Source organism: Pongo abelii, chromosome 19, assembly GCF_028885655.2.
Source record: "Pongo abelii isolate AG06213 chromosome 19, NHGRI_mPonAbe1-v2.0_pri, whole genome shotgun sequence".
Classification (NCBI taxonomy): Eukaryota; Metazoa; Chordata; class Mammalia; order Primates; family Hominidae; genus Pongo; species Pongo abelii.
In genome coordinates this window covers 44,745,713-44,760,708 of record NC_072004.2, presented here as the reverse complement: position 1 = coordinate 44,760,708, position 14,996 = coordinate 44,745,713, and the positions used below count along the sequence as shown (strand labels likewise).

Genomic DNA, 14,996 nt, shown 5'->3' with positions numbered 1-14,996 from the left:
ACTGAGAAGAAAGATCTAGCTGAGCGTTGGAGCCTTGCTGAGATTGTTGGGATTCCACACCAATTATCCAAACCTCAGCATCAGAAGCAGACTTTGCAGGATGAATATTTGAGTATGGACACACTGTATCCTGGCAGCCTGCCTCCAGAGCTCTGGGTGAATGCAGATGAGCCTCCAGGGCCTCCTGAGCAAGTTGGACTTTCTCAATTCCATCTAGAGCCCAAAAGTCAAAATCCAGAGACCCTTGAAGACATCCAGTCCTCTTCACTCCAGGAAGAAGCCCCAGCGCAGCTTCTACAGCTCCCTCAGGAGGTAGAACCTTCAACCCAGCAGGAGGCCCCAGCTCTGCCTCCAGAAGAGATGGAACCATCTTCAATCCAAAAGGAGGCCCCAACTGAGCCTCCAGGTCCTCCTATAGAGCCTGAACTTTCCCCCAGTGAGCAGGAGCAGCTAGCTAAGCCTTCTGAGTCTTCTGGGGAGGTTGAATCTTCTCCAACCCAGCAGGAGACTCCAGCTCAGTCCCCAGAACATCATGAAATCCCAGTTTCACCTCCAGGTCACCATCAAACTCAGCATTCAGATTTTCCCAATGTCTCTGTTAAGCCTCCACACGTGCAGCTCACCATAGCAACAGAGCCTAGTGCAGAGGTGGAAACTTCTCCAGTCCACCAGGAGGCTAAAGCTCAGACTCCAGATCCCCCTAAGGAGGCAGAACCTTCTCCAGTCCAGCAAGAGTTCCCAGCTGGGCCACCAGAGCCCCCTAAGGAGGTTGAACCATCTGCAACTCAGCAGGAAGCCTCAGGTCATCCTCGGAAATCCACTGAAGAGGTCAGTCCTCCACCACAGTGGGAGATACCAGCTCAGCCATCAGAGCCACCTGAGAAGGTCGAACCATCTCCAGTCCTACAGCAGGCCCCAACTCGGCTTTTAGAGCCACCTAAACAGGTAGAATCCTCTCCAGTCCAGCAGACAGTCCCTGCTCAGTCTTCAGACCCCGCTATGGTGATAGAACCCTCTCTGACCCAGCAGATGGCCCCATCTTTGCCTCCAGAGTTCCCTCAGGAGGTAGAACCATCTGTAACTCAGCAGGAGGTTCCAGCTCAGATTCCAGAGCCCCCTGTGGAGGCAGAACCTTCTGTGACCCAGCAGGAGGCCACAGTTCAGGCTCCAGAGGCCCCTAAGGAGGTAGAACCTTCAAGGCAGCAAATGGTCCCAGTTCAGCTTCCAGAGCCACCTAAGGAAGTTGCAGCTCAACCTCCAGCTCATTATAAGGTGACAGTCCCAACACCAGGCTAGGATCCAGCTCAGCATTCAACATTGCCCAGTGTCACCATTCAACCTTTGGACCTGGGACTTACCATCATTCCAGAATCCACGACAGAGGTTGAACTTTCTCCAACCATGCAGGAGACCCCAACTCAGCCTCCTAAGAAAGTTGTACCCCAACTTGTAGTATATCAAGAGGTAACAATTCCAACACCAGGTCAGGATCAAGCTCAGCATCCAATGTCACCCAGAATTACAGTTCAACCTTTGGACCTGGGACTTACCATCACTCCAGGACCCACTATGGAGGCTGAACATTCTACACCCCTGAAGAGGACTATAGTTCCTCCAAAGCATCTTAAGGTGACACTTCCACATCCAGACCAGGTTCAGACTCAGCATTCACACCTGACTGAAGCCACAGTTCAACCTTTGGATCTGGGGCTTACCACCACTCCAGAATCCACAACAGAGGTTGAATCTTCTACAGCCCTGACGACTATAGCTCCTCCTCCAGAACACCCTGAGGTGACACTTCCACCTTCAGACAAGGGTCAGGCTCAGCATTCACACCTGACTGAAGCCACAGTTCAACCTCTGGACCTGGAGCTTAGCAAAACTACAGAGCCTACTACAGAGGTTAAACCATCTCCAACCAAGGAGGAAACCTCAGCTCAGCCTCCAGACCCGGGGCTTGCCATAACTCCAGAACCCACTACAGAGATTGGACATTCCACAGTCCTGGAGAAGACTACAGCTCCTCGTCTAGACCAGGTTCAGACTCTGCATCGAAGCCTGACTGAAGTCACAGGTCCACCTACAAAGTTAGAATCTTCGCAGAATTCATTGGTGCAGTCTGAAACTGCACCAGAGGAACAGATGGCCTCCACAAGCAACAACATATGTGAGCTCTGTACCTGCGGAGATGAGACTCTGTCATGTGTTGATCTCAGCCCAAAGCAGAGGCTCCGCCAAGTGCCTGTGCCAGAGCCCAACACCTACAATGGCATCTTCACCACCTTGTAACAATCACCTTTCCTCAATCATCCTCTGTGTGTTGCCTGACATGGCAGCCTTTTCCTGGAGGTCTTCCTGGGCCTTCTTTATCTCCCCAAGCCGTACTGACAACTGACTTTCTGCTTTCACCTTTGCTTGTCAACTCTCCCTTCTCCTCATTCTCCTTTAATGTTAGACCCATTCTCCAGTCTTTTACTTTTACTCCAGTCTTTTACTCTTACTCGTTTTCTTATCCATTCTTATTTAGCCCCATCACATCATTGCTTAACCGCTGCTCTGCTCCTATTTTCGCTTCACCCTGTTTTTTTTTTTTTTTTTTTTTTTTGAGACAGAGTTTTGCTCTTGTTGCACAGGCTGGAGTGCAATGGCACGGTCTTGGTTCACCACAACCTCCATCTCCCAGGTTCAAGTGATTCTCCTGCCTCAGCCTCCTGAGTTGCTGGGATTACAGGCATGCACCACCACACCTGGCTAATTTTTTGTGTTTTTAGTAGAGACGGGGTTTCTCCATGTTGGTCAGGCTGGTCTTGAACTCCTGACCTCAGGCGATCCACCCACCTTAGCCTCCCAAATTGCTGGGATTACAGGCATGAGCCACCATGCCTGGCCCGCTTCACCCTCTTTACAGCAGCCTGTCACTCTCCCAATCTCAGTGATGATGCTCTAAGTGGTTAAGAGTTGATTCTGGAGCCAGGCTGCCTGGGTTTGAACCCAGGTCTGTTTATTAGCTTGGTGATCCAGAGCAAGTTATTCTGCTCTGTGACTCAATTTCCTCACCTTTAAACTGGGGATTATGCTAGTTACCATTTCATAGGATTGTTGTGAAATTTAGGTGAGTGAATATATGAAACACTTCATCAGTGCCTAGCATATGTAGGAGTGTTGGCTGTTAGCATGATTACTCCATCCTTTAGTTATGTCCAGAACTCATCTTTGTCCCTGGCTTTATTATATGTAGCACTCATTTTGTGTCAAACCCAGGATGAAGTATGCTGTCGTCTGCAGAACATGAAAATGATAGGAGGGAAGAAAGAGAATAGGCATAAAAAGGGAGGTGTATATAATTAATTACTAAAGTATAATGCATACCATCAGTGCTAGAATTTACCAGAATCTGTGATCCTTGAGGTGTGGAGATCAGGGAAATCTACATGGATAAGCTAAAAGTTTACTTGGGTCTTAAAGAGTACACAATGAGGTATGGAAAGCCATTGAAAGTTTCCAAGCAAGAGAGATTAAATGATTAAAACAGGAAGATTATTTTATTTTATTTTATTTTGTTTTTTTGCTTTATGTTCAAGTACAGACATGCAAAGGATTATTTTAGAATCCATATATAGAATGCCCAAAAGGAAAAGCTTATTTCAGGGAGACAAAATAGAAAGGTCTAGCAAAATGTAGGAGTAAAGTGTGAAGGGGCTAAATCAGATCAGTTGTAATAAGAGTGGAAAGGAAAAGCCTAGGATGTTTCAACAGAGAGCAAAGCTTTGGTGTTACCTGGCATAGGGTTTCTTTCTACTTATTTATCGATAAAGATAAGCTTATGCCCACTTTTCTGTTGAATTATTTACCATTTTTGTGTTGATTTGTAGGAGTTTGTTTAGACACATAAGTGCTTTTGGATAAAATACTTACATTCAAAGTAATTAACTGGCATCGTCTGTCCAAGAGATGGGATGGATAGGAAGTTAAGCTTCCAGGAGATGCCTCATCATTTGTGCCAGTGGCCCCGCATTATTTCTTGATGAATTGTGCAAACTGGGAAGCTGATAGCTCTGGAAATGAGAAAGCAGGTGTTATTTTCTGTTTCTGAATATCCCCGACAAGGTTGCTGTGATTCTTTTATCCTGTTCATTCTTTTCCTGCCTATTCAAGGATATAAACTGTCTTTCTTCACAGAAATTTCCAAGGAAACTATATTTCATATATTGATGGAAATGTATGGAAAGCATACAGTTGGACCGAAAAACTGTGAGTATATTCTCTCCAAATATGACAAAAAACTAACTGCATTGTAAGATCCTTCTTGGTCCAGAATTTTGAGGTCCGTACCTCCGAGAAAAGATATTTCCCCTCCATACCCCAAATCAACCTCTGTGGATTGCAATCCTATGGTTATTTTAAAATTAAATTTGGTAGGCTCTCTCTAAAATAAGAGGCAATTTAAATTTATTTTTTATCATACAAATAATACATGGTTATATTCTTTTTTTTCCCTTTTTTTTTCAGAGACAGGGTCTTTCTTTGTTCCCTGGGCTGGAGTGCAGTGGCACAATCACATCTCACTGCAGCCTTCACCTCCGAGGCACAAGAGATCCTCCCACCTCAGACTCCCAAGTAGCTGGGACCACAGGTGCATGCCACCATGCCCACCTAATTTTGTATTTTTTGTAGAGACAAGGTCTTCCTATGCTGCTTAGGCTGGTCTTGAGCTCCTGGGCCCAAGTGATCCTCCCACCTTGGCCTCCTAAAGTGCTCAAAGTATAGGCATGAGCCACCACCCCCAGCCCATGATTCTATTTTTAATGTATAAAAATATAATAACAGGTATAACAAAAACCCTCCTTGTGCCCTACTCCCTCATCCCTGAGGTAATGCTACTCTGTGTTTAGTATACATGCTTCCAGACTTTTCCCCATTTACCTACATACATATTTACATAAAGCAAAATAGATTTGTTGTGTGGTTTTTAAAATCTTTTTTCTTTCCATAAAGGGTAACATCTTGCAACTTGATTCTTTCACTTCATGGTATCACTTATATCATATGATATTCTTTCACTTCATAATTTCTTTCCTTCCTAGGACTTAGAGGGTCACTCCATTCATTTAAAGTCCTGCATAATCCATAGTATGGATGCATCATAGTTTATTTAATAATTTCCCCATTGATGAATGTTTAGCTTATGCTTAGTGGGCAAGTATTCCTGTAGCATAGATATCTAGAAATGGAAGAGTTGGGGTGAAGACTATGTAGATATAAAATTTTAATTGTCCTCAAAAATGTTGTGCCAACTGACTCTATTGTCAGCAGAATAGGACAGCATTCACTTCCCCACACCTTTTCACTGCTAGGTATTCGCCAACTTTTTGTTGAAGTTATGGATGAATAAAAGGGATTCCATCCAAATTTGAATTTTTCTGATCACTTATGAATTTAATTAAATATCTTTATATGTTTGTTGAACATTTGTGTTTCTTCTCTGAGTTTTCTGTCCTTTGTTCATTTTCCTGTTGAATTGTTCTATCGTTTTCTTCCTGATTTATAGAAGGAATTAGTTTAGACACATAAATGATTTTGGAAAAAATGCTTACATTCAAAGTAACATTTTTCACAACAGTTTGTGTCACATCATTAGTTTGACTTATATAGACAAGATATACATGAATTCTAAATTAAAAATAAAACACATGCTAGGTGCAGTGGCTCACACCTGTAACCCCAGCACCTCGGGAGTTCGAGGCAGGCGGATCACCTGAGGTCAAGAGTTTGAGACCAGCCTGGCCAATATGACAAAACCCCATCTCTACTGAAAATACAAAAATTAGCCAGGCATGGTGGTGGGTGCCTATAATCCCATCTACTTGGGAAGCTGAGGCAGGAGAATTGTTTATTTATTTTTTGAGACGGAATTTTGTTCTTGTTGCCCAGGCTGGAGTTCAATGGTGCGATCTTGGCTCACTGCAAGTTCCACCTCCCGGGTTCAAGGGATTCTCCTGCCTCAGCCTCCTGGGTAGCTGGAATTACAGGTGCCCACCACCATGCCCAGCTAATTTTTCTATTTTTAGTAGAGACAGAGTTTTGCCATGTTGGACAGGCTGGTCTCAAACTCATGACCTCAGGTGATTCATGTGCCTTAGCTTTCCAGAATGCTGGCATTACAGGCATGAGCCACCACGCCAGGCCAGGACTACATTTTAAAAGCAAGCAAATCATTACAAAAGTCAGGGTAGTGGTTACCTGTTAGGGTTAGAGAGAGGAATATGATTGGAAAGGGGCACACTGGGGCTTCTGGGATGCTAGCAATAATCTTTTGTAACAATGTTTACATGGGTATCTGCTTTATAATTATTAAACTGAATATTTGGCCCGGTGAGGTGGCTCATGTCTGCAATCCCAACACTTTGGGAGGCAGAGACAGGAGGATCACTTGAGCCAGGAGTCCGAGACCAGTGTGGGTAACAGAATGAGACCCTGTCTCAGAAATTAAATTAAATTAAATATAAACAACATTTATGTTATGTGCACTTTATGCACACTGTAGTTCTCAAATTTTTTTGATGGGGGAAAAGAGTTGAATGGCTTCACTTGCAGCCCTGACATGGTCCCATGTGGAGCTTTCATAGTAAGGTTTGGGAAAAGAGAGGAGGAAATGGAGGTTCTGCTGATCTTGGTGCCACCCAGAGTTGGATTCTGAAAGGTATATTATGATCTAGAGAGGAATCGTTAAAGATATAATTTGGTGGGAAGAGTGGAGCGGTGTGCTTGTGTGCGTGTGCTTGCTTGTGTGTGTGCTTACGTGTGTGTGTGTGTGCTTGCGTGTGGGTGTGTGCTTGCATGTGTGTGTGTGTGTGCTTGCATGTGTGTGTGTGCTTGCATGTGTGTGTGCTTGTGTGTGTGTGTGCTTGCATGTGTGTGTGTGCTTGCATATGTGTGTGTGTGCTTGCCTGTGTGTGTGGTGGTGTTGGTGGAGAGAGATAGACACTAAAAGGAAAATGTAGGGAAAGATTTGAATGAAAGCAGAGCAGATCCCACCATTTTGAAATGATCATGACCCAGCTTTCCTCCACATGCAGGAGATAGTCCCTGTGTAGCAAATAGTTGTAGTTTGCATTTTAATCTAGAAATAACTTTTTCATTTTCCAGAATTCTCAGTGAAAATTATTTGACTGAATTACGTAAGGATTCATTTGAAAGCCTGCAATCCCTCCAGTATTTATAAGTTAGTTAATCATATTTTTGAGTTTTTAGTCATATTATCTTTAAAATGAATAAGGGGTTCAAATGAGATAATCTCTAAGATTTCTCCCAGCAATAAAATTCTGCAATTCTGTAAGTTTGTATAGGGTCTCAGCCCATCTCTAGCATTAGCTACGTCCTATGCATTTTCAGTTTTTAAATTGTATAGACAAAATACAGACAGAAAAAGTTCACGTGGTAAGAAGATCTGAGCAGTGACTGACACCCATATGAACCTTGCTTTATAAGGGTTTACATACCATCTTCTTCTATTCAGTCTACAGCCAATAGATCAAAGCTAACCTAAGGTCTGTTTTTTAATAGCCTATTAAGTTAAGAATGGTTGTTGCATTTTTAAAGGACTGTGAAAGAAAAAAGAGAAATCTGTGAGAGAGATCATATGTGGCCCACAAAGCCTTAAAATATTTACCGTCTGACCTTCACAAAAAAAGATTTGAAAAAGTTGGTTTGGTAGGCTGAAAGGAATTAAAGTTAACTTCAGATTGTTGCCTAAAGGAGAAGAAAATATAGACCACCTACATTCATTTGAACATCATTAATCCAGAATTTTTTGGTAATTTAATTGGAATTAAATTAACATTTAAATATTTGAAATCAGCTGAATTATAGAAATAATATTATCAAGAATATTAAGCTACCAAGAGAATAGACTAGTATTAAGGATTTCATTTTTGGAATTGTTATATTAAAACAGATGTTTAAAATGATGGTTAAGTGGTAGAGCTAGAAATGTTTACACTAACAAGCATATCAGAAATGCCCCTAACTCTTCACTAATTCCACAGTAACTATCTCCCCAGCCCTGTTACCAGGAAAGGGATACCTGCATAGTATTTCTGTCTGTTTAGAGACAAGAAGATACTATGTTCAATTGCTATGAAAGCTTGATTCTTATCCTCTGTCCATAGAGGTGTGTATGTCATTAATCCTTATTAGTGATGCTCTTTTGCAAACAGATTCTTTCAAATGTGAAAGGCTTAAGGAAAGTGGGTGTAAAGACCCTCAAGTGGATGCCAAAGTGCTACAGAGGCCATGAAGTAATAAAACTACATTTGCTTTAAAATAATCATTTTCCTTCTACTCACTCCCCCAGCTATTCGTTTATTTATTTATTTATTTATTATTTTTTTAATTTTTTTTTTTTTTGAGACGGAGTCTCGCTCTGTCACCCAGGCTGGAGTGCTGTGGCACGATCTCGGCTCACCCCAAGCTTTGCCTCCTGGGTTCACTCCATTCTCCTGCCTCAGCCTCCCAAGTAGCTGGGACTATAGGCACACGCCATGCCCAGCTCATTTATTGTATTTTTAGTAGAGACGGGGTTTCACCTTGTTAGCCAGGATGGTCTCGATATCCTGACCTTGTAATCCACCCACCTCAGCCTCCCAAAGTGCTGGGATTACAGGCATGAGCCACTGCGCCCGGCCAGCTATTCATTTGTTTTACAAATATTTGAATTTACTTTATTTCCATGTGTCAGTTTTAAACATGGTGGGCAATGCAGATGAGCAAGACCTAGTCCATGCTTTCAAGGAGTTTATGCTCAGAAAAAATGGGATGAAAAATAACTCCATTAAGAAGAAGAAATGGATGTGGGCACTAGGAGGGATAAATTGTTTCTGAAGCACAGAAGAGGGGGAAATGACTTCAGTTTGGACCCAGGAAGATGTTACTAGAACAATCCCATTTGAATAGGACTTTGAAGGGCCATTGTGTAGCATCGGACAGACATCTTGGGGACAATATTCTAAACTTGCAAAAGGGAAATAGGAGAAGGGCAAAACACAGGAAAGTATTCGAGGAATGCCATGAGTACCTGTAGATTACAAGGAGGGAGAGTAGGAAATTGGAGCCAGATCTTCTAGGGCTTTGAATGCCAAGCTGAGGAGCCATCATGGGGAACCGTGTTATCACAGCAGTGCTGTAAGATGGATCTGCATCACAATCATTGAGAGGGCACATTAGAACTCAGTTCTGGACTCCACCCTCATAGTTATTGATTCAGTTGGTCTAGAGTGGGACCAAGAATTTGCATCCTCAATAATTTCCCAGGAGGTGCTGGTCTTTGCAAGCCACTTCTGGAGAGTTTATATGATGACTGTGTGTAGGATAGTTTAGGAAGGGAGAGACTAGAGATGGAGACACCAGCCAAAGTTACACCATCCAGGTAAAGGAGGAGGGAAAAGCCCCATCACTGTATAACTGAAGAAATTGCTTTCATGAAATATTAAAGCAATATAAAACCAAAAATGAATTTCTATTAATATGATAGAAATTAATTGTATTAATATGATTTGAATATTAGTTCAACGTTATGTATTAAGTAAAGGGGTAACTTCCTTTCAAATGCTGTTGAAAGGATGTCTTTTATTTCTTCTGATACTGAACTGGCTTAGGAAAACAAACCTAAACTAGGAAGGTGTATAAATGTGAGGCTATTCGTTTTTATATTAGAAACTATATATAGAGATAAAAGCCTTGAGCTCATAATCTAGGATTTGATGAGACTACAAAAGGGCATCTAATCAAGTCTACTGCTCTCAGGAAAAATTAATTCCAAAGTCTATTAAGTTGTATATTTTATTTACTAAAAGTATGAAGGTGAGACTCTAGGAGAGGTACAGGCAGGGTTAGGAGCTCTGGAAAGTTCAAATACAGGTCCAAACGTTTAGAGTCGAGATGAAAAATGTGTATTCAATATTATTCTAAACTCTTGCTATTATTCTTACTAGTCAACACTGATAACTTATCAAGGCAATATTTTCCTTTTATTTTTCCTAGAGATTTATCCTGCAATAAAATACGGTATATTGAAAGACATACATTTGAATCACTACCATTTTTGCAATATACGTAAGTTACAAATATAACTTTATTACATTTGGAATTTTTATAAAACTTAATTATAACCTCTTTGCTATTCATTTTGAAATATGATTAAAATTTGACCAGTAGAAAGGTACTAAAATTATATAGCAAGTCCTTTTTGTCTCTAGCAAAGATTAGTGTGAGAATTATTACAGAGATCATAGTGAATCATCAGAGAGCAGTGGTTCTCAACTGGTGTGATTTTGTACTCAGGTGACATTTGGTAATGTCCAGAGACAGTTTTGGTTGACAGAACTGTGTTTGTGCTCCTGGCATCTGGTGGGCAGAGGCCAGAGATGCTGCTAAACATCATGCAAAGTATAAGACAAGCCCCAAAGGCAAAGAGGTATATAGTCCAAATTGTCGATGGTACTGAAGTTGTGAAATCCTGTTCTAGAGAAATAAAGGTCACTTAACATAGGTATTTAATGAGCGTTCACTCTTTTGTAGCTAATGCACCACATGTGCAATGTTAAAGTATAAATCATAAGCCAGTATCTTCCACAGTGAGATTTCCTTAGTGCATACAGAAAGGATTGAGGTTATGTTCCATCCTATATAGATTAGACTCACAGCAAATGTAAGTGTTCTGAAATAATTTTTTTTCCTTTGGCTTATGTCTTTTTTTGTAGAAATCTGGGCTGCAATTTAATTACGGAACTGAGCCTTGGAACATTTCAGGCCTGGCACGGAATGCAGTTTTTATACAAGTTGTAAGTGAAATAGAAGATGAATACGTGTAAACAACTATTTTGTATAAAAACTCATACAATTATTGGTTAGCTGGGTATAAGCCCATTACGAACTCTGAAAAGCATGTCTTAAGATCCATTCATTTTTCTCAAATGGGGAAACTAAGGTACAAAGAGGCCAAGAGACTTACCCAGCTTATATATGACCCGCTCTGCTTGTCCTAGTTCTGACCTATGGCATGGGCAAGAAAAGGCATCAAACAAGTGACCCTCAAATTAGCCTTGTTGCTGGGTGGGGTGGCTCAGGCCTGTAATCCCAGAACTTTAGGAGCTGAGGGGGGCGGATCACCTGAGGTCAGGAGTTCAACACGAGCTTGGCCAACATAGTGAATCCCCATCCCTACTAAAAATACAAAAAAATTAGCTGGGTGTAGTGGTGCAGTTTTTTGCTCCCTGGAGGACTTTGTGTTAAGCTTTCTTCCTTGAAGCTAAATGTTGCAGACATTTAAGCAGTTTGAAACTCTGCATGTGAGCAGGAATCAAAGTTAAATCCAAAGTGTAGGGCTGGGCGTAGTGGCTCATGCCTATAATCCCAGCACCTTGGGAAGCTGGGGTGGGAGGATCACTTGAGGTCAGGAGTTTGAGATCAGCCTGGCCAATATGGCAAAACCCTGTCTCTACTAAAGATACAAAAATTAGTAGGTCGTGGTGGCAGGCGCCTGTGATCCCAGCTATCAGGAGGCTGAGGGTCGAGAATGGCTTGAACTCGGGAGGTGGAAGTTGCAGTGAGCCGAGATTGTGCCACTGCACTCCAACCTCCCCTCAAGGCTGGTCTCAAACTCCTGTGACCTCAGGTGATCTGCCCACCTTAGCTTCCCAAAGTGCTGGGGTTACAGGTGTGAACCACCATGCCTGGCCAAAATGGTGTTTTTGTTAAGCTGTTGTGCAAAAAAAAATTTTGTAAAGAAAATACGTCGCTCTATTTTAATTCCATATACTTTCCTGACTACTCTTCTACCATAAGTGCAAAAATTCTATGATTTCTCTGTATAACATACCCAGCAAATCAGAGTGGGTATATTCAATGGCCTGCAGGGGACTCTAGACTCAAGGTGAAGATTCTCCTCTACATCTGACTTTAGAAAATACTTTCCACCTTTCTTGTGGTTGAGAAATCTAGTTTCACACAGTTCATTTTGAGGTAGAGGGAGGTGTTCAGGATGTATCTGGATTAGAGCAGCAGTTTCTGCAGATGCTCCTCTCTGTCTTCATTAATTTGCTGATGCTTAACTTAGGGAAGAGACACTGAGGGTCTGTTTTTCTTTTGCCTTCACACCAGAGAACAGGCTCATTAGGTCCCTCCCCCAAGAGGTTTAGGTAGCGTCCATACAAATGTCTTAAACTCACCACCTTTACTAAGCACTTTATAACAGTAGGAGTCCCACATAACAATCTGGCGGCCGGGAGCAGTGGCTCATGCCTGTAATTCCAGCACTTCTGAAGGCTGAGGTGGGTGGATCACCTGAAGTCAGGAGTTCGAGACCAGCCTGACCAACATGGTGAAACCCCGTCTCTACTAAAAATACAAAACTTAGCTGGGTGTGGTGGCGGGCACATGTAATCCTAGCTACTCAGGAGGCTGAGGCAGGAGAATCACTTGAACCCAGGAGGCGGAGGTTGCAGTGAGCCAAGGACATGCCATTGCACTCAAGCCTGGGCGACAGAGCAAGGCTCTGACAGAGATGGGGTTTTACCACGTTGGTCAGGCTGGTCTGGAACTCCTGAACTCAGATGATCCACCCGTCTGGCTTCCTAAAGTGCTGGTGCTGGGATTATAGGCCTAAGCCACCAGGCCCAGCCAATAAATGGAAACTTTAACTCAAAAGAAGGAAGGAAGGAAGGGAGGAAGGGAGGGAGGGGAGGGAGGGAAGGGAGGGAAGGGAAAGAAGGAGGGAGGGAGGGAAACGAAGAAAGAAAGAGAAAGAAAGAAAAGAAAAAATTGTAAAACCATAAGGTTAAAGTAAACCTTTTTTCTTCATACAGATTAAGCACGTGAGTTCAGATTATAGCTTTGCTTCTTCGTAGCTTGGTGACCTAGGACAAGTTATGTAACCTCTCTGTGCCTCAGTTTCCTCATTTATAAAATAGGGCAATAATAATATCTACCACATAGTTATTGTGAGGATGAAATGTGAAATGCTGATCACAAATATGTGGCAGCCTAATAGATACTCACTGTAATAATTATTACTTTTATAATTTCTGCAAAAGTACAATGATGATTCTTGGGTTAATCTAAAGGGTGATTTTCTTTTATTTCTTCCTGTTTCTTTTCTTTTTCATGTTCATTTTAAAGAATTAAAAAGAAAATAGATTCCAGCATTTTGGAATAAAAATTCACATCAAAATGAATTTATTCATTTTATTGACATATAAACAAAATGTCATTTGTTTATTCAATAAACATTTATTAAATCCGTAGTAAATTTCAGACATCATGCCAGGCACAGGGATGACAATGACAATAAGATGTGGTCTCTGCCCTCAAGGAGCTGATAGCCCAGGAGACTGACAAGTAGACAGGTGGTTACATGCAGTGTAACGAAGGCTGTGATGTCATACAAGAAGACAAGTGGGAGTATGTGATGGGAGTATGGTTTTGACCAGTTCCTCCTCTTAGATTTATCCCTTTTTCTTTGGGTATAAAGCAAAAGAATTGGTCCTATTTTTTTCCTTAACTGTGCAAATTAAACCATAAATTTAAAAAACTTTATACAGATAAAAGGCAAGCAATCAGGCGCAGTGTCTCACACCTGTAATCCTAACGCTTTGGTAGGCTGAGGGGGGTGGATCACCTAGGTTAGGAGTTGGAGACCAGCCTGTCCAACATGATGAAACCCCGTCTCTACTAAAAATACAAAAATTAGCTGGGCGTGGTGGCGGGCACCTGTAATCCCAGCTACTCAGGAGGCTGAGGCAGGAGAATTGCTTGAACCCAGGAGGTGGTGGTTGCAGTGAGCCAAGATGGAGCCACTGCTGTCCAGCCTGGGCGACAGAGCAAGACTCCATCTCCGAAAAAAAAAAAGGAACTTGAATTATGGATGAACAACTTGAATTATGGAGGACACTAGAATAGTGTTTCCTACAGACTCAGGGCTTCCTACCAACATTGTCATTTCTAGGGTTTTTGACCTGAAAACTTCTGCGGCATATTTTTTCTTTGCTATCCACTTCTTGTTTTTTTTTCTATTTCTTCCCTGCTTTCTCTCCTCTACTTTAGCTTCTAGAGACCTAGCTAGTTACCAAAGGAATAGTGCTTTATGGAGTCTAATGGTGATTTATTATGTAAAAGCAGAAAATTATTTTTTTTACCTAAAATTTCCATACCAAAAAATGAATATAAACTTTTTATGCAGTTTCACACATTGAAAATGCAGGTAATTTTAATTTCATTGCATTTTTCAGAATTCTCAGTCGCAATCATCTGACTGCTGTCAAAGATCCATATCTCTCTGAACTGCCGGCATTAAAATATCTGTAAGTACTATAGTACTCTCATGAGTCATGAGATGATTTATGCTTTTTAAAGTATTTTGCATTTAGGCTAAAAAGTCATAATTTAAATTTTAACTGAGTTATTGAAAAAAGTTATTGGCAAAGAAGAGGATTGAGAAAGGATGTATAATGGTCAAGACAGCCAGTGGGGGAAGAGAACAGTGTTGAAGAACCCGTATAGATTTGGAACATGTTGACACATGGAGGAATATTACTTAACCAAGAAAGCAAAGAGGAATAGGTGTTCATTATTCTAAAAACGAAAAAAAGAGTAAATCAAGATGGGTGAATGCAATATGAAATGAGAAGTAAGATAATGGTAAAAAAAAAAAGTGTAAGTTCTCTTAAATATCATTAATTTGATAATGTAGATCAACTTAAATTTCTTTAATAAGATCTCTCTGGAATTTTACAGCAAATATCCTGTTGAAGTGGCTTGTTTTATAGAGAAGCCAAAATAGAAGTAATCACATGTCCTTGAATTATCTTTTGAAGTACAGAATTTTGTAATGGGTTCATATCATGAATGATTCAGCTTTCTTCTTCAGAGACATGGGAACAACGCACATCACACTTACAATACTTAACATTCTCATGATGACTGTTGAACTGGAAAAACTG

The 14,996-nt window shown here is 41.4% G+C and overlaps 1 protein-coding gene across 1 annotated transcript in view; it reads left to right on the top strand.

The window, feature by feature from the left end:
• Positions 1-14,996, top strand: part of LOC129047427 (leucine-rich repeat-containing protein 37A3-like) — a 31,379-nt gene that overhangs the window by 1,648 nt on the left and 14,735 nt on the right. The window contains 6 exon segments of the mRNA XM_063718087.1: positions 2-2,288; positions 4,183-4,254; positions 10,042-10,113; positions 10,761-10,841; positions 14,286-14,357; positions 14,924-14,995. Coding sequence (XP_063574157.1) covers positions 2-2,288; positions 4,183-4,254; positions 10,042-10,113; positions 10,761-10,841; positions 14,286-14,357; positions 14,924-14,995 — 2,656 coding nt within the window.